Source organism: Manacus vitellinus, unplaced genomic scaffold, assembly GCF_001715985.3.
Source record: "Manacus vitellinus isolate BGI_N305 unplaced genomic scaffold, ASM171598v3 scaffold_30_pilon, whole genome shotgun sequence".
Taxonomy (NCBI): Eukaryota; Metazoa; Chordata; class Aves; order Passeriformes; family Pipridae; genus Manacus; species Manacus vitellinus.
In genome coordinates, this window is record NW_021940291.1 from 163,398 (window position 1) to 183,126 (window position 19,729).

Sequence of the window (19,729 nt, forward strand, 5' to 3'; positions counted from 1 at the left end):
TCTATAGCAGGCTCCATGTAAATAAATACTAGTGCATACTAGCTAAAATCAGTGATTTAATCAACTGATTTTTCTTGTTTAATGTGTAATTCTGTTCTATGTGTTACAAATTAATTTATGTCAAAAGGTGGTAGAAATATAACAACTTTATCAAATTAGCAATAAGACAATATACTATTCACCACCTACGTGACTATTCTGATCCCATGGGGTTTTTACCCAGCAAAACTGAGAGACTATAGAGCTGAAAGATCAAAGGTATTTTGCTGACATTTCCCCTTCTTCTAGCTCTGTTCTGTGATTACTACAATCCACAAGGGGAATGTGAGTGGCACTACAAACCATGTGGAGCCCCTTGTATGAAGACCTGCAACAATCCAAGCGGGAACTGCCTTCATGAGATGAGAGGTTTGGAAGGTAAACATAATAATATGTTTCTTGTTCTAGTTATAAAAGCTTAAAATGCAGTATGATTAACAAAATTTAGATTACTCAGTGTATGACATGCTTGTAGTAGAAATTATAAGAAGAGATTTTCTAATTTAGTATCTTACTACCTAATGGGTCGTACTTGTTTGGAGTGAAGATGAGGACAAAATGCACCAAAGCTTAATATGCAATCAAAATAGCAGTAAGAGGGTCTGAAATTCCACTTACCACATGGGACAATACTGGGAAAGCAGATATGAGTTTAGAGTTAATTCTACTTGTGAAAGGGCTAGTTTCAACTTGACTCTTTTTATTGCAGGCTGCTATCCACACTGTCCAAAAAATAAGCCCTATTTTGATGAAGAAACCATGACCTGTGTTTCTAATTGTGGTTGTTATGAAAATGGGAAAAATTACAAACCCGGAATGGAGATGCCTCCAAAGCAGAATTGTGAATCATGGTAAGATTAGTAAAGATTTTTAAAAATTGAGTTTAAAGTTGTGGAACATAATTTATCACACATTAAACATGTTGTTTACCAACAGGAAGCAGGCTAGTTAGAGGCTGATGAATAGTGTCTAATTTTCTTCCCTTCCCAGGAACTTAAATGATACCATGGTGAAACATTTCACCATTGAGAGATTAATTTACTACTTAGTCTGTATATTTATTAAAGTGCTTTTAAATTATTATGATCATTATTAAATCAAATAAAAATAAAATAACAATAGTTAGGGAATAGTCCTAGAATTTGTATTAAGATATCCCTAAACTCATTGTATGAAATTCTCTAGAAGTTAGCAGCCAACTCATATACGTGGTTTTGAGCTTGTTTCTGCTATTTCACTGGTACTTGCATAGTTGCAACTGTCCCATAGTTGCAAGTATTCCCACACATTACTGATGGCAAGTTGCAACAAGTGCTGCTAAGCCTTCTATAAAATAGTACAAAGTTAGCAGAATCAGTTGTTAAGCAGTTAACAATTGTCTTAAGACACCTTTAAAGTAGCTGCGCTTGAATACAGTAAGCAGTGCAATGCAAATACCAAAAAATCTTAACACAAAGCCCATTTGAGCAAACCCAACTTCTTTGGTATGTTTTGCAGTTCATAGACATCTTTGTCTACATGGTCTAGGCCATTAACAGCACTAAACCTGAAGCAATAAGTACATATTTATATTTATTTAAGTTTATTCAATGTATAGATGCCCTTAGTCACTGTAAATAAGTACATCAAGATTCAGTTATTAAAACATAAGACAAATTCCATCTAAAACCAGAATGCATTCTTGCATCTTTTGGAAGTCTGATGGAAATTTGCTGTGTAGATTACTTCAACATCCATGATACAGTGATCGTTTGTATATATCCTTATGAATGTAAATGATACATTTACTGCACTTTCCCTTCCAAAAAATAAGTAGACCTATCAGAGTGATGAGAACATCTCAGATGACCCTTATTCACACCTTTTCTCAGCTCCCAAAAGCACTGATAAGGTTGCTGCATGTTTCATAGGCTGGCACAGAAGAGTTATCTTTCTTGCCAGAGAACTGCGTGAAGATAACCTAGCCTGAATTTGTACAGCAGAATTGAAGCTCTAACTCAGAGAAGATAGGGGCATTCTACATTTAAACACACAATGAATAGATTGATAGAAAAAAGTTGAAACAAAAAAATTATGTCATGAACTGATATATTCACATTGATAATCTCAATTTTTCTCTTTTCCAGTGAATGTACAATTCATGGCAAAGAATGCAGATATGACGAACATGGTATGTTGACAAAGTTGTTTTTATATGATTAGGACGCATTTAAGGTATTCTGTTCTGTGTTTCAGATAGCAAGGAATAACATCCTATTTTGATTTACAGAATGTGTCTGCTTCTATGAGGGACAGAAATATAACTACAAAGATGTGGTCTACAACACTACAGATGGAACAGGAGGGTGTATTGTTGCAATCTGTGGTCCCAATGGAACACTTGAAAGGATTATCTATGAGTGTCCAATCTCAACATCACCCACAACAGCAACAACATTTCATTTCAGCACTACACCACCTGCCAGTACTTCCACAGGTAAATTCTTTATAGGACATAAGAGTGTATTCTGTTTATTAGTGAGTAAAATTTAGCTACAAAATGATGCCCACACGCACAGCATGAATAAATTAATACAACCTCACAATAAATGAGAGCAGTAACAAGGAAATAAACATAGAAAAAAATCCACTTCTGAAACACCACATGAAATTACATCCTATTAAATTAATATCAATCATATTAAATTAAAAGTATGCTAAACTGATGCCCTACAGGATCACAATGCAAGAAAAGTAACAGTAGGAAAATTGTTCGCCCATTCAAAATAACATAAAAAGATCATATCTACAGGAATTTATTTTAAGTTTCATGGTCTCTTCCTTTTCTTCTTTGCAGTGTCACCAACCACATCAGTATGTGTTCATGAAGTCTGTGAGTGGTCAGAATGGTATGATGGCAGTCTGCCAACCCCTGGCTATGATGGTGGAGATTTTGAAACCTTCAGTGATTTAAGAGCTAAAGGTTATGAAGTTTGTAAAGCTCCACGGGATATTCAATGCAGAGCAGAAAAATTCCCTGATATACCACTGAAAGACCTTGGTCAAAAAGTAGAATGCAGTACAACAGCTGGGCTTATATGTTACAACAAAGACCAAATTTCAACAATGTGCAACAACTATGAGATCAGAGTCCTATGCTGTGTTTTTGTACCATGTTCTTCCTCAACATATCCAGTCTCTACAACTTCTGAAAGTACAACATTGATACATTCAACATCTGAAGAAACAACAACCACAACCATAATGACAAGACCAGTCACCACCTTTCCTTCAACACCTTCTCTTTGCTTTAAAGAAGAATGTTACTGGTCCAGATGGTATGATGTCAGTTATCCAGGGTCTGGTTATGATGATGGAGATTTCGACACCATTGAGAACATTAAAAAAAAAGGATACAAAGTCTGTGCTAACAGAAGGGATGTGGAATGCAGAGCAGTGAGGTTTCCTAACACACCATATCCTCTCCTGGAGCAAAACATCCTGTGCAATACAGAAGAAGGCTTGAAATGTTACAATAAAGACCAGTTGCCGCCCATTTGCTATAATTATGAATTAAGATTTAAATGCTGTGAAAATATAACAGTACCATGCCAAACAACCACTGAAACTATTAGTACTGAAAAAACAACAGAACCAACTACACTTACTTCAACACGATTCAGTACAACACCCACAGAAGTATCAACAACGCCACACTTGATAACAAAACACAAGACAACACCACCAGAAACATATCAACCACAAACAGATCACATTATTACCAGAAACACAACAAAACCAACAACACAAACTCAAAAAGAAACAACTCCTGCCACTACCACAACACACTTCACAATGACAACTACAAAAACCACTGGATCCCAGACCACCACCACTACTATGGTAACCACCCCCTGTGAACCCGAAGTCTGCACCTGGAGCGAATGGTTCGACGTCGACTTCCCCTCCGCCGGGCCCAACCAGGGAGACTTCGAAACCTACCAGCACATCCGGGCTGCCGGGAAGCGCGTCTGCCAGCGTCCAAAGGAGATCGAGTGCCGGGCCGAGGACTACCCCGACGTTCCCATCCAACAGGTGGGGCAGGTCGTGCAGTGCGACGTCCACTATGGACTGGTGTGCAAGAACGAGGACCAGACTGGAAAATTCAAGATGTGCCTCAACTACAGGATACGCGTCCTCTGCTGCACCCCCAACTACAACTGCGTAAGCCCCACCACCAGCCCCACCACCAGCCCCATCACCACCACCACCAGCAGGCCCACGGCAAGCAGCACGCTGCCAACCTCCACCTCAGTCACGACCTCCACCTCCACCTTCCACTCTTCCACCACGCTGCCCACCTCCTCAGAAACCACGTCCACTTCCACCACCACCACCAGCCCCACGCCAACGCCTCCCACAGCCACTCCCACCGTGAGCTCCACCACATCCACCACCCCCTGTGAACCCGAAGTCTGCACCTGGAGCGAATGGTTCGACGTCGACTTCCCCTCCGCCGGGCCCAACCAGGGAGACTTCGAAACCTACCAGCACATCCGGGCCGCCGGGAAGCGCGTCTGCCAGCGTCCAAAGGAGATCGAGTGCCGGGCCGAGGACTACCCCGACGTTCCCATCCAACAGGTGGGGCAGGTCGTGCAGTGCGACGTCCACTATGGACTGGTGTGCAAGAACGAGGACCAGACTGGAAAATTCAAGATGTGCCTCAACTACAGGATACGCGTCCTCTGCTGCACCCCCAACTACAACTGCGTAAGCCCCACCACCAGTCCCACCACCACCAATACCAGAAGTGAACCTTTCTGGACCAGGACTCCATCTCCAATTTTAACAACGCCATGTTTCTGCAAGATTGGCGACTCTATTTTTTCACCTGGTTAGTTTTCTGGTTTTTTAAGGGAATATAGTTCATATTTTGTAGCGGTTTTTTTTTTTTTTTTTTGCGGCATCCTAATTTTCTTTATTAGTTTTTTTTTTTAAATTTTATTTAAAATGTTTTTTTCCCTTGTTGCTTTTTTTACTTTTTTTACTTTTTTTTTCATCTCTTTTGTCTTATTTTGTATTTCTATGTTTTCTCCTTTTTTACAGGTGATCTGATTTACAACAGAATGGATAGTGATGGATGTAGATTTTATGCAATCTGTAGCCCAGTATGTACTATTGAACGACACAGTGTACCTTGTAATGTCACTACTCCTTTATCCACTACTTCCTCTGAGTGGTCTACCACAACAACATCAGTTCCTCTGTCAACCACTACGAAAAGTTTTCATTTTCACGGCTGTGTTTCTAATACATACCCTCCCCTACAGGTATGTAATTTCTGACTTTTTTTATGACTTTTGAAATAACGTACTTTTTCAGGTGACAGCAGTGCGTAATAGCTTGTAGTCCATAAAGCTTAGATGTACAGGTTGTTGTAATTATTTTACTAGTGATGGGCAAAATATGACTTAAAATTTGAATTTGTTTTTATTTTTAATTTCAGGGTTTTATACTGATAAAGAAAGTTACATTATTCTTTTCTAATTACTCTAGTGGTAGTAAAACACTGATGCACTGCATCAATAATAAGATCTCTCTGCCATAATAGAATGGGTTTTCTTGAGGATCTTGTTGTGTCACTAAACAGAAATATTTAAGCTCCTCTGGAGGCTTGTATCTGCTTCTCTTCTGCCCTCTTACTTTTATTTCCATAGACTTTTATTTTTCCTTTTGTGGTGGTCTGTGCTGACAGTGAAGTGCACTATACATAGTTAGTATAAAGTTCCTTTAACCTAACACTTATCACCCTAAACCCCTGAAGAGCTTCTCATGCAGAAGAAACAGCTCTAATTAAGGCTCCCACCTTCTTTTAGCATCGAAGAAATTTATCATGTGGAATATTGGCAATCTTTTACTACCAGTGAAGTTTTTCATTTTAGTCTTTGCTTCAGATTTAATAAAGGTTATACCCATTTGCTATCTTCTGTGACAAGAATTTTTTGTTCCTTTTCAGCCTGGAGAACATTACAAATTATCCAACTGTACAGAAGTCATCTGTAAAGGAGACAATGATATAGACATAGTACCAACATACTGCCCACCTGTAAAGGAAATTACCTGTGCAAACAAATATCCTGCAGTCCTAGTACCTGATGAAAATGGCTGCTGTTACCGATATGAGTGTCCATGTAAGCACCAGTAGATTAAGCAATTAGGTTTGCTGAAAAAAGCAAAGCTTTGCATGGACTAGATGGGTATTTTCTTTTCTTAAGGTTGCTCTTTTAATTACAGTATATTCACTTGAGTTTCTCAATCTTTCTTCTTCATTAATTATCATCTTAATCTTCCAAATATTTCCTTCGTACCAGGTGTGTGTAGTGGATGGGGTGACCCTCATTACATCACATTCGATGGAATCTACTATACTTTCCTTGAAAACTGCACTTACGTCCTGGTGAAACAGATTATTCCTAAATATGACAACTTCCGTGTTTACATCGACAATTATTACTGTGATGCAAAAGACGGACTCTCCTGCCCTAAATCCATTATTATTTTCTACAAATCTGCAGAAGTGGTGTTGACTCGGGAACTCATGAATGGTGTCATGACCAACGTGGTAAAATACTTTTTTTTTTTTCTCTATTTTTACAAAAAAGAAATAAGGTCCACAAGCTTTACTGATGCTGATTTGAGATAGTCTATTAGAATATCATATTGTGGAGGTGATGAGGGCAGAGGGTATTGTTATGGGAGGGGGGAAAAAGGATTGCACTGGATTCTAAGAACAAAAGGTCATAAACAGCTTAGCATTATGCAGATTATGTATTATGTATGTTTACATGTAGATAATACTAGGAAACAGAATAACAGAGCTGATAGAGAAGGCACAAAGAATGCTCACACTGGTGCTTGATTCATATTTCATGAAAACTGGTACATTGTGCCATTCACTTTTGTAAACAAACAGATAATGAGCAAACACAAATGCAAGTCACAAGTGTGATTCTACTCTTAGAGTGAATATGGGTATGTATCTCTTGTCAGCTGGATGACTAGGGACTGCTTTCTCTGCATAGGGCACTTCAGGTGCCAAATAGAGCCCTGACATGACTCCCCCTTCAGTTTCCTACTGGGAAGAGAGGTATAGCTGAAGAAAAGCTATGACTTGGAGTGTCACCTTTGTGATCCTGAACTAGCACTGGCAAGCCAGTGAAAATGAATAGTCAGTCCCACTCTTACACCGAGGAATCTATTAGTTAATTAGACAATGCAAAGACTGGGAGGAAAAGGTTGTCTAAATAGGCACCCTCCCCTTACAAAGCCATGCCAAACTCTCAGTCAGAAAGGCATGCTGGTTCTAGTGATTCCCTGCAAAAGAAAACAGTAACTGACAGTTTTAACTCTAACTTTATCCCAGTTCACTGAGCAGGGAGTTGCAGAATAACTTCTGACAAAAAGCTATTAGGGAAATATGTTCACCTTCGTTAGCTCATATAAGATACTGGCTGCAAACCAAAAAGCTTAGGCTAACAAATAAATATGACCACTACATAAAACTGGCACTAGGGACATCTGACTTCATTTTGAATTCAGATAACTCCTCCAGTGCCAATTAATGTGTTGTAAAAGAACAGTGTGATTATCCAGCAAAGTTATTATGCAATGGCAGAAATATTTCTGTAGCTAAAGAAAACTACCACTCATTTTCATAGGAAAAATATTTGCAATACACAAAATTAGGAGGGATACAAAGAAAATACTTGAATATAGAATACCGTGCATTAGCACACAATCTGTACAAACACAGTACATAAAGGCCACTTAGTTTATTATCACATTTTATGAATATAGTAGTTCAAGCTGAGATATCAATGTAAATATATGCTGTTATTGAGATGCCAGTGAGTATTGGATGTGATGCAAAACCATATGGACTTATGCAATAATTATGAAGATTAGAAAATTTAAATATTACTTAAAACAATCAGTCAGAAGCAGTGCTTATTCTGAAGTTGTCTTTTGTTGTTTCTTTTTTTCAATCTTGTATTCAGATGTACTTCAACAAAAAGATTGTCAAACCAGGCTTCGAAAAAGACGGCATTTCTTTCTCCACTCTTGGCATCAATATGATTGTTGAAATAAAAGAGATTGGTGCAACTATCACCTTTAGTGGTCTAATCTTCTCTGTGAAACTCCCATACAGCAAATTTGGCAACAACACCGAAGGACAGTGTGGTAAGACAGATGCACTCATTGGAGGTGGTGCTCTTTCCCCATCCTACCATGGTTGTTCTCACCCACTCTGGCTATGCAGTCTCATGACTGACAGAAATTTTTAAAGAGCAGTAAAATGGAAATGAAAACAGTTCTGCTCTTCAACTTCTGTAGGATATCAAAAGCTCAATATTTCAGCAATCAGGTTTTTTTTCTTTGGCACTGGGGTTTTAGACTTGTTTGTTTTTCTAGAACATAAAGTTCATATAACTGTAAAGAAAGCACTACTATGAAGCAAGGCACCATATGCATTTCATGAGCACATCCAGACATATCGGCACAGTAATGTATTGTGCATTTCTGACGTGGCTTATGAGACTTACTCAGCTTGTCTCTTCCAGGAACATGTACAAATAACAAAGCAGATGAATGCCGTTTACCAAGCGGTAAGATCATTTCTTCCTGTCCCCAAATGGCTCATCACTGGATTGTTGATGACAACAAGACGTGCCATGGAGTACCAATAGTACCAACTATAACCACACCTCCACCAAAGCCTCACTGTGAAACACCTCCTCTCTGCAAGCTTATCTTGAGCGAGTAAGGAAAAAACCTGAACAAATTCTTTCTTTCTAGACAAAACTTCCAGTATCTTAGAAGAAGAATAACAACTATAGCCCTAGCATGTTATAATAGCTGAAAATGTTTGCTTAACGACAGAATATATACATATATGTATGTATATATAGTAAAAAGCCTTTGGAAAGGAAACAGCTCTGCCTAAATGACTTGCAAGCCAAAGATAACTGAGCAAGGAGAGGTGAAGAGAGAATATAAGGGATGCAGCAAGCACTAAAATCCATACTCCCTGGTTGCAATCCTGCCAGGGTATGCTTAATAACTCTTAGTTACAGCAAAGGCTTAACTCTACATTTGAACTGGGTATTCAGTACAAACTATAAAGAACCTGGTTATCAAACAGGTTAAGAAAGCAGACACAAACAGTCATTCTTTGTACATTTTATGTAAAACATGGAGCTCCAAAAGCACAAATGCTTGCTTCCTGAAGTATTTCCTATACTTGTGTAGGCTGAAAACAGCTTTTTTTTTTAGCTGAGTCCTTTATAAAGGCCCTCTTACATGTGCTTTCTGTACTGTCTTATAAGTTCTGAGCTATTTTATGTCCAATTTTTCTATCTCTAGACTACTTTTGTCATCCCTTTTTTTCCTCAACCCAGTGCAATTGCCTTTTACACTAAATTTATGGTCTCAGACTGACGAAAAGCTGTGTACACATACAGAAACACTATGACCATTAACCTCTCCAGAAAATAAAAGGAGCTTCAGATTTCCTAATCTTTCCTGAACTTAACTCCCAGTTTATTGGCCATTCCTATGGTTTGTTTCTTCACACCTTCCTTTCTGAAGCAGAAAGTCACACACTATTAAGTGGAAAGTGTTGTCTGACAGGAACAGACTTTATATAATGGCTCATTAACATAGAAGGGGCTTTCTTTACTGTCTGCAGGATTTTTGCACAATGTCATACTGTGATACCACCAGAACCATTTTTCAAAGGCTGTGTTTTCGATGGATGTCGCATAGATGATGAATCCATGCAGTGTTCCAGTTTGGAGATATATGCTACAGAGTGTGCGTCTAGAGGTGTCTGCATTGACTGGAGAGGAAAGACCAACAATACATGCTGTAAGTATTGCAGAACTCAAAATGGATGTGATAAATGGTAGAAGTTAGTTTTTTATTCAGTAAACATGTCTTCTATCTAACACTTGGCTGCTGTCAACAAAAATCCAGCGGGGTCCTTTCTCACAGAAGCTGCAGACGAAGGCAAAGCTGTAGTCATTTTTGCAGCAAAAATGCATCTACAGTCAATTTTTAATTTTTTTTTTGGTCTTTTTCCATACAGCATTCAGCTGTCCAGCAAGCTTGGTATACAAGCCATGTGGGCCCATTAATCCTGATACCTGTGATCAAAGGTAAGGAAAGGCAAAAAAACCCCTCATCCTGAAACAACTGCTTTTATTTATTTTTTTTTTCTATTATTGCCTATCCACTTTCCTTAGAAATTTGAGTTATTTCATAACAAAATGTGTTGCAAATTTGGATAACTTATTCAAGATTTATAAATATCAATCAGCTCTGTCTATATGTGCTTCTTGTTGCACGCCAGGAAGGTTAAATTTTTTGTCTCTTGTATCTGATATGTCAACCTTCTGTATATGCTGTTCTGTCTCCTGCTTCATCACAAAAATATTGTACTCAAATACATACATTCCTCTCATTCCAGCTCTGTTGAGCATCCTGGCTTTGGAATAACTGAAGGTTGTTTCTGTCCTGAAGGAACGACACTCCTGAGTGCAGAAAGCAATATCTGTGTCCCTGAATGCTGTAAGTAATCTGTAGCTAGTTTGGGGAATAAATAGAGATCAGGTTTGTTAGTCAGGAGGCCTGAGTTCTACTGCTGTCTTCTACATGGTCAGATCATCAGCAAATTAGCTTCTTTAAGCTCCTTTAGTCTCCCCATCTAAAAATTGAATAATAATATTATCTTTTTTTCATCATCCCTCCTTATATGAGACCTACCAAGATGGTAGAACTCTATATTTCAGAACTAGTCCGCATATTCATTTTCTTGTTAGCTTTATCTTCACAATATTTTTATTTGTAACTGCACATATGTCAATTTTTAGTGGTGTGAATCTCCATTCATTTCATTGTCTGGGTTTTTTTCTTTTTCTTTCCAGCTTGCAGGGAACCAAATGGAGTACCCAGATGGGTAAGTATCACAATCAATGTGGCTTAAAGTGCACAGATAAGTGAAACAAGAGGGTACTTAGTGTTCCACTAAAACAAAGCTTTGCTTAGGTTGGCGAAGACTTTGTCTTTTCAAATGTTGGTTCCCTCTTAGTCTTAAAAATATTTAGTGCTAGAGCAGCCCTCAGAAATGTAACAGGAAGTGGTGAAGTATTCTTTCAATAACCTCACATACAGTTTCTTTTATTTACAGAAGTTTGTCTTGCTAAAGTTACTATAACTGAAGGGAGAGATGGATAACAAATTTTACCTGTTGCTGATATTGTTCACAGTCTGCATTCTTAGTTCCTCAGCTGCATACAAATCTACAACCTAATGTGCAAATGAGTTTGTCATATGATCATTTCATATTCAAAAATGCATGCAAAGCTCAATCACTTCTCCTTTAGAAATCCTGTATCACTCATGCTGACATAACAAAGTCATAGCTTTGTGAACACACTCAGAACCTTCAGTGGCCTCCAGTATCTTCCCCTAAGAAGCTTCAATTTGAAGGTCTTTTGTAAAATCTAAAAATACAAAAAGGTTGATATAATCAGGTATCACTGTATCCATGAATATGTCAACTAGAAGCAAATAGAATTGTTTTGGCTTGAATTTACTTATTTTTTTTCCTTCTCTTTGTGTGTGTTTTTATTTTTTATATAGCCAGGAGAAAAATGGACAAAAGATTGCCAGGAATGTGTCTGTGACAAAAATACTCTTAAGGTGCACTGTACAAAACACAAATGTTCTCCGACACAGCAAGTATTTTGTGATGAACCAGGTTACATGCCTGTTCAGATACAGATACCAGAAGATCCATGCTGTACTAGGACTGAGTGCTGTAAGTAGTCTTAGTTCTTTATCATGGGGAATACACTATATTCATTTTGGGAAACTACAGCAATTTTTTTAATACTTTGCATGGATGTAATAATGCTTTTCTCCCTCATCACACTTTTTAGGGCCTACTTGCATAGCATATACTAAATGTCTGAAGATAACAAATTTAAAGATTAAAAGATTTTATATAGTTAGACACAGAAGTAACTGAAATCTTCTATAATTTAACACTGAAAAACTTTAATGCTGCCACCATCTGAAACAATATTCAAAAACCATTCACAATATTTTCTGTTTCAAAGACCAGTATTAGAAAGCTATCTTAACTTAAAAAAAATATAGTCTTGAACACTTAAAAATTGCTCAAGAAAGTTCCTGACCCACTGACAGTCATCATATTTTCCAAATATGATGATACAAATTTCTCTTTGGAATTATCTCTTTCCAGCAATCATCACCGTGTTCTTCTCATACAATGTTTTGTTTTACAAGTGTTATGGAAAAGCCCATTCACTCTGAAAACACCTGGGCATGCAGACTGAAGCAGTCACTAAACTGTCTTAGGCAAACAACATCATATTTGCCCCACTGGAAAACTTCTGAAGTTCATGTCAAACAAAATTGCTTTCATTTAAAAATTCCGAGTTCATTGTTTTGTGTATTCTCTTCCATGAAACAGACTGCAACACCAGCCTCTGCCCTGAGGTCACACCCCAGTGCTTAGAGGGACAAGAAGTAATCACAATAATGCAGCCTGGAAAATGCTGTCCTACCTTTGAATGCAGTAAGTATTGTGCACCTTCTTCATGTGTTATTTACTGCTATATTTTTCCAAGTTTATGAATAAAAAAACCTTATTATCTGTATTATCATATTGGGCCTCACTGTGAATGAGTGTTTTAAGGTTACCACCACAGGCCTGCAAAGCAGGAGCCTTTTTACACACTTCTGCCTCTTAAAACTTACACCTCTAAGACACCATCTTTCTTCCTTCTTTACAGGACATGGCTGTGTAGTCAATGAAACTTACTATGCGGTAAGTACACAGAGTAAATCACTATAAAAATACACCTTCACATAGCTCACCATGCAATGGTTTTGAGATCTCTATCATGGTCCATATTTTGCAGAAAGGCGTGAGATATAATTATATAATATTATTAATTATTTAATCAAGGTTAGCAAATCAACACCTTCTGTAAAAGCAAAAGCATTTTCTGCTCTACTTTCTGCATGAGCAGAATTTAATTCCAAAATCATTATTACCAAACCAGAAACTCTTCTTAAATAAAACAACTAAAATTGTATTTACGGATAGCTTAGCCTATACATCTTTGTATTGTCTGTGACTTACATACACAGAGCAACTTGCGTTTACTGACTAATAATGACTTTTTTCCTGACTCCCCCTAGCCTGGAACTGTCATTCCATCAGGCCCCTGCGAAGAATGCACCTGCTCTGAATCCTCTTACTTAAGGCCTCACCGTGTTACTGTCAAGTGCAAGCCTGTTACCTGTGACACATACTGCCCACTGGTGAGTGCTATTTTGCCGTCAGAAATTCCTTCCCCGCTCAGCTCTAATAACCACTAGTTAATGTCAGTGACCTGACTCAATGTCATTTCCTTTCTATTTCTTTCGAAACAGGGTTATAAGTATACAGAGGAACCGGGACAGTGCTGCGGCACATGCAAGGCAGAGGCTTGTGTGGTGACTGTGGGACACAACATTACACACGTGGTCTATGTAATTATCACTAGTTTAGTTCACTTTTGGGGAACTCTGCCAGTCTTTTCGTTCTTTCTGCTCCTTGTATTTGTCACATATATTTCCTGCATCTTTTCTCATGTTAGACACATGCTTATTCAGGCAGGGAGTGGACTGCCTCCACACAGTTTAAATAGTATCTTATACCATGAAACTTCAGTTCTAAGACTTCAAGAAGGACTGTGATACTGAACAATAGCTTTCAGAAATCAACATAGAAAAATACACAGGTGAAAGCAATGGGCTCTTATTTGCCCCTTCAGCTCTGAAAATGTAGCAGCCATTTTGCTGAAAGGAAAATTTTATTTGTGGAGGCAGCTTTCAGCTCCAAACAGCTTATCTTAAATTAGCTGAAAGCTTTATGACAGGATGAGTCAGTGAAGCCATGAGAAATTCTTCCATGTATCTGAATGGACATACCCAAAAATTCCTTCCAAATGAGTCCACATACTTACCCTATTCACACAAAAAGTTCATCTATATCCAGATAAAAACAGAACCTCTTCACTTGGTTAATGAAAAACACTTGTGGCAGTATGATAACATGGCAAATAACTATCAGCTGAAATTCAAGGAAATTTGTTCAGAATAATCAAACTGCTGTACACAGTGATGATAAGACACTGGGGTTTGGGTGTTGATTTTTTTTTTTTATTTTTATTTAAGAAGATTTTTATTCACTTTAATTTTGATTCCTTTCAGGAAGGAGAATACTGGAACCCACCCGGTGATAACTGCACAGTCTACACATGTGAAAAACATGCTGACCAGTTCATTCAAGTTGTCAGACAGACAAGCTGTCCTGCCTTTAACCCTGATGAATGTGATCTAGTAAGTACTGCTCTGCCAGTTCTCATATTTGAAAAGATTGCAGTGGCTAACACCAGTGACAAAAGGGTCATAGTGTCCAAGGAAAATATCTAGCAGAAGCATCATATAGAAAGTAGCTCTCTTTTTGTCCTCTCTGAATCTGGTCCCTATGAGATTTTATTTCAGAAAAGCAACTCAAAATCAAAATGGGTGATATATCAATCCTCACTGGGGACTGGGCAGTACAGAAAAGGGTACAGCATAATGTTTTGGATTCCTAAAAGTGTCAGGTGACATAGATGCAAAAATCATATTGATTTTTGAAAAATAATTGGGGGTTTATTCCTAAATTATTTAAGATTATAAATTATTTTAGGTGCTTTTTTTTAGAATTCACTAATTGAAAGGAAAGGTGAAGGAAAATAAGCGACTTCATTCAAATTAATACTCAGGGTAGATTAGAACTAGCCCCACACCTCTGGCAAGTCAGTTATTTCATTCATTGTGTTACCCTGTCTGACATAATCCTTCACCTGTGCTGGCTTTGGTCACTCAATATTTTGACCTACATTTGCTATAAGCTTTATATCTGAAATTTTACTACTGAACTCTGATGACAATAAAGCAGTTCTGGTCCTTCCCTGTTTCAGCTTTCAAAGAACTCTTATTAATATTTTAGTAGTTATGTGCCCTTAATATTTAGCCTTGCTTGAAATTAGATTCCATGTCAATAGAAAAAAAAAACCCTCTGGTGCCAGAGAAACTTAGGAAGCAGGGAAAGTCTGCTTCAGTATGCAGATATGAAACCTGAGTTACCTTTATATGTTTTCCCACTAAAGAATGACATCAAGTTATCTGACGATGGTTGCTGTATAGAGTGCCGAAGAAAACCGAAGCGTAAGTAATGATAATTTTGTTAAGAGTAAGTAATGATAAAATGTGCCTTATTAGGTATATTAGCCCATCTTATATAGACCAAGTTTGGGATTGCTGTTTCACACTGGGGTGAGAAGGGAAACAGGTGGAAAAAGAAAGGAACAGAACATCTCCAGCATGCATTTTAGGGCCTTGGGAAACAAAGACGGGGTGAACTTTCCCATCCCATACTGTTAAATGTTAGCTTTTTTTGTGAGAGGGCAAAGACTATGAATACTCTCCAATTTCCATAGATACATCTTCTTTAAGGAAGAAAGGGAAGCCAGTCTTGGGAGGTGGGTGTGCATTGAGCAGTTGCCATTGTACCACTCTTTATTTCTGCATCCTGCACTAAAGTTGCATAAGAAAAAGGGAAAAATTCACCCACTTGACAACACAAACAGCAAGAATCTTCATTTGGCCCTTAGCAATTATTAAAAAAAAGTGTACTGTGACTTAAGTTCCTATTTCAGCTCCATCCCTCTTAGTTTTTGATTACCAACTGTCTATCATACACAGCTATCTATTTATATGCACATATATCTTAACCTATTTCCTTCTGGTTTGTGATGGCTTTAGTTTGTATGAAGCACAATACTACAGCTGTCATCAAATATAACGGATGTGTATCTCCTGCACCTGTTGAGATGACATACTGTGAAGGCAGCTGTGACGCTTACTCACGGTGAGTGGTATAAAAGATAATTGTGGTCTCTTGTCTTCTACTCTTTACACCAGTTACACAAAGCAAACTGCAAGTGATTTTCTGATGTGTCCAACATCCACCTAGTCATCAACTGTTTGCATTGTGATAATTAACTAGAATTTTAAACAGACGTGACGTACTAAATTACCTCAAGATTCACAATGTTTATCAGCCTGTTCAGTGTCAGTTTAGATTTTGCCCATGTAAAAGTGAGGTTATTTGTTTCTTGCTTTCCTCTCACTGAACTGGCTCACTGTGTGATCTGGATTAACTCCTTTATTTTTTTCTGGGCCTTAATGAAGAGTTAGATCCATTGATTTTTATAATTAGGAACAACTTACCTATATTTCACTACAATACTGTAAGAATGGTAATATTGAGCAATAGTCCCATATGCAAGTAAACAACTTTTGATTATGTTTTGTAATGGGTGGAAGGGGCAGTGGTATTTCTCACATAAATTCTGAATCTCTCTCTTTGATTGGTTTTTCCATCAGATATTCTCAAAAGACAAACACAATGGAACACAAATGCTCATGCTGTCAGGAAATCAAGACCAGCCAAAGAAAGGTGACTCTGACATGCAGTGACGGAACCTACCTTGACCACTCATACACCTATGTGGAGAAATGCAGCTGTGTGACTGCTCAGTGCATTCCCCAAGACAGCACCCAACAGGAGACAAGCCAGACAAAGACCTCTCAGGAACAGGCAAATGCCAAAAATTAGAACTGGAGACAAGTCGCCAAATAAGGGCTGGACATAAGACTAAAATAAAAAAACTTTGAAAAAATATGGAAGTGTCAAGAGCAGCTAAAATTTTGGATGAACAGATGATATTTTCTGCATAAAATCCCAATATGTCTTGTCTACATAATTTCAGTTTTCGTTATCGATATATCTCCCATTTTTTCTTTCATGTCTTTTACCTCCTTGAGAAGCACAGCATAAGGTCATCTTGTCATTTGCTGTTCATTTGTCTTCTGAGAAGTGCTGTAACATAAGATTGAGAGATGGATTTTTAATAACATTCTCATTCCAGTTCATTGAGACAAATCAAAAGATAAATCCAGAAAACAAACAAAAACCAAGGAAAACTGTACCTCTCTGCGTCTATATGTTTCTTTTTGCATTGAGGAAAACTTAGACTGCAGAAAGCCATACTTTTTCAAAATTGTAAACTTCAATATTTTGGACAATGTATGATGGACATATTTCCCTATATATTTTTTGTGAGAAAAAGGAAAAAATCCTATTACGACAAGCTGCTGCACACTACTTTTTGTTTACATAACACCATCAGCATAGTAACTGTATGAAAATATGGATTTTTTTTGTTTTGTTTGTGGTTAACTGTTTACAGAAGAAGTATATATATATATATATATTTGCCAACAGGGGCATATGAAGGATTTTTTTAAAACAGAAGTTTATTATTAATAATAATAATAATAATTGTAAATTCTTTCTTAGGAAGCTTGTAAAAGTTGAACCATTGCTATTTATTATTTTTTTTGGAAAACTGATTTATTGGGTCATTTCTTTCAGAATTAATGTTATCCCATTTCTTAGTCTCAGCCATGTTGTCTGGGTATGGTATATTTTCTTCTTTTGTTTTTGAATATTGTTTTATTTTTGTTCCTTATGGGGGAAAAGCAATGATGATTAATAAATTTTGAGCATTTTACAGCACATCTGCTTTGACTTTTCACTGAATCCCTCGAGTTAGAGTTGCTGGCCCCATAAAGCATAGCTCCAAGTCAAAAGTCACTCTAGGCTGTGGTACCGAGCCCCTTATAGAGGGGGCAAATACTTAGTGTTCCAAGCACAAGGCTTCAGATGCTATGAATTAGTGAACTTTCAGTAAGCAAGCACATCTCTGAGTCTATACATATTTTGTGGCTCCAAACGTTCTTTACCTGACTGACAGAAACTATCCAAAGTATTTCAAACCAGTTAGTCTCATATTTTTGAGCCCACTGCAATACATACAAATCTCAAACCTGAAATTGTGCTATTGTAAATCTACGAGTTTGACAGGTTACTTTGCAGCTTTAGTTACACTATACTTCAAACCAGCCAGCACAGATCTGACTGCAGACTGTATACTACCAAGAAACATCTTTTACATAACTTATAAGTGTTCTAGGATTGCTAAGGGAAATAGTAAAAAACTAAAGGTGATAACCTTTCTCCTACCTTACAGTTTGGACAGCTCAGTAGAGGGAGTAACAGGGTAACAACATAGGCTTTCCGCTGGTGCCCTGCAGCAGCTTAGGCTGCTCTCACACCTGTTTTTCTTTCACAGAACAACCACCACCCATATATTTCCCCACTCAGAAATGAGCACTGAGTTTTCCGTGAGCATTACTAGTAACATCCTACTTCCCGCTGCCAAAAATCCCTACCTCCCTCCCAGCTTCCTGTTGACAAACTATTGCTTCGATGTCTCTTTTTTCCAGCCTTGGGCTTGTTTGCTTCCCAGTGAGGCTCCAGGTGGCGCCCTGCTCTGTTCCCTGCTTTCCAGCTAACCCACCAGGCTTCCCAATGCAGCGCTACTACTGAATTCGTGACCAGTTCAACAGGTGACAGATTCTCTGACCTTACCAGGCAAGCTAGGAAATTATTATTCTCCTACTCATTCTGCAGAAGGGAAAAGAGATTGTCTATAATATAAAATCATCATGCACTTTATTGGTCCACAACAGTTCCTTGTCCACAGTTAACCTACTGAAATAACAGATTTTGTGCATATTGCTTCAAGATCATTAGTTGTTTTTCCACACCTGTATCTCAGCATCCCAGAAGCTGTCCTCTTCCCTGGAAATGTCTATATGTAGTAAGTCTGTGCCACTAGCCACTTCATAAAACCCACTGAAAGAGCAAAAACCAATATAGTGAGAAAGAAGGGAATGGGAGACATGTGGCATGGGGGAAGACTGAGAGGTGATAATGACAGGGACAGCAGAGGCCAAAACCAGCCTAGAGTTTGGTGGCATGAGAAAAAAACCAAAAAAACCCCAAAACAAAACAACAAAAAACCCCCAAAACCAAACAAAAACAAAACAAAAAACCCCAAACCAAACCAACCAACCAACCAAAAAAACACACACACAAAAACAAACAAACAAACAAAAAACAGAGAAGCAAAAGAACAGGTAGGCTTTGGTCCTGGCATGGGGAAACAGGAAGCAAAGGACACATAAGCCAAGGTAAATCATGGAAGCATGAAGAACCTGTGGCTGAGGAAGTACTGGAGACCCTGCCTTGGAGAAGGAAGGATTTCTTTCACAGATGCAGTCCCAGTGCTAGGAGAGTGCAAATGGGAACCCTCAATTCAAGAGAAGGACAGGTGACAACATGCTTTGGGCATGAAAGACCAGATGAAAGATCTTGCAAAGACTCATTGAAACAAGACATGGAGTAAATGAAAGCAGAGTGCTGCAATGGATGTAGTAGAGCAGCCTTATAGGCTTCCTAAATTTTCCTTTATACAGGACCTATCTTTGCTCTGAGTTGTTTCTGATACAGACTGGGTAATAGCTCTGAAGTAAACCTTTCTAAAAACTGGATGAGATCAGTTATCTTTCTCAAAACTAAATTACTGGGGTTTTTTTAAAGCATAGATAAATA

At 38.0% G+C, this 19,729-nt stretch overlaps 1 protein-coding gene across 1 annotated transcript in view; it reads left to right on the top strand.

Moving 5' to 3' along the window:
* Window positions 1-17,478, top strand: part of LOC103759754 (mucin-5AC) — a 35,786-nt gene extending 18,308 nt beyond the window's left edge. Inside the window, exons 26-48 of the mRNA XM_029961024.1 lie at window positions 289-417; window positions 749-890; window positions 2,166-2,209; window positions 2,309-2,515; window positions 2,876-4,912; window positions 5,125-5,186; window positions 6,035-6,209; window positions 6,390-6,640; window positions 8,076-8,259; window positions 8,640-8,838; window positions 9,767-9,945; window positions 10,166-10,235; window positions 10,547-10,647; window positions 11,004-11,035; window positions 11,722-11,899; window positions 12,578-12,682; window positions 12,900-12,934; window positions 13,312-13,434; window positions 13,546-13,644; window positions 14,368-14,496; window positions 15,315-15,372; window positions 15,970-16,075; window positions 16,594-17,478. Of these exons, the coding sequence (XP_029816884.1) occupies window positions 289-417; window positions 749-890; window positions 2,166-2,209; window positions 2,309-2,515; window positions 2,876-4,912; window positions 5,125-5,186; window positions 6,035-6,209; window positions 6,390-6,640; window positions 8,076-8,259; window positions 8,640-8,838; window positions 9,767-9,945; window positions 10,166-10,235; window positions 10,547-10,647; window positions 11,004-11,035; window positions 11,722-11,899; window positions 12,578-12,682; window positions 12,900-12,934; window positions 13,312-13,434; window positions 13,546-13,644; window positions 14,368-14,496; window positions 15,315-15,372; window positions 15,970-16,075; window positions 16,594-16,825 (4,877 nt within the window). The 3' untranslated portion in view covers window positions 16,826-17,478. The remainder of the gene's footprint in view (window positions 1-288; window positions 418-748; window positions 891-2,165; window positions 2,210-2,308; window positions 2,516-2,875; window positions 4,913-5,124; window positions 5,187-6,034; window positions 6,210-6,389; window positions 6,641-8,075; window positions 8,260-8,639; window positions 8,839-9,766; window positions 9,946-10,165; window positions 10,236-10,546; window positions 10,648-11,003; window positions 11,036-11,721; window positions 11,900-12,577; window positions 12,683-12,899; window positions 12,935-13,311; window positions 13,435-13,545; window positions 13,645-14,367; window positions 14,497-15,314; window positions 15,373-15,969; window positions 16,076-16,593) is intronic.
* The last annotated feature ends 2,251 nt before the right edge of the window (window positions 17,479-19,729 follow it).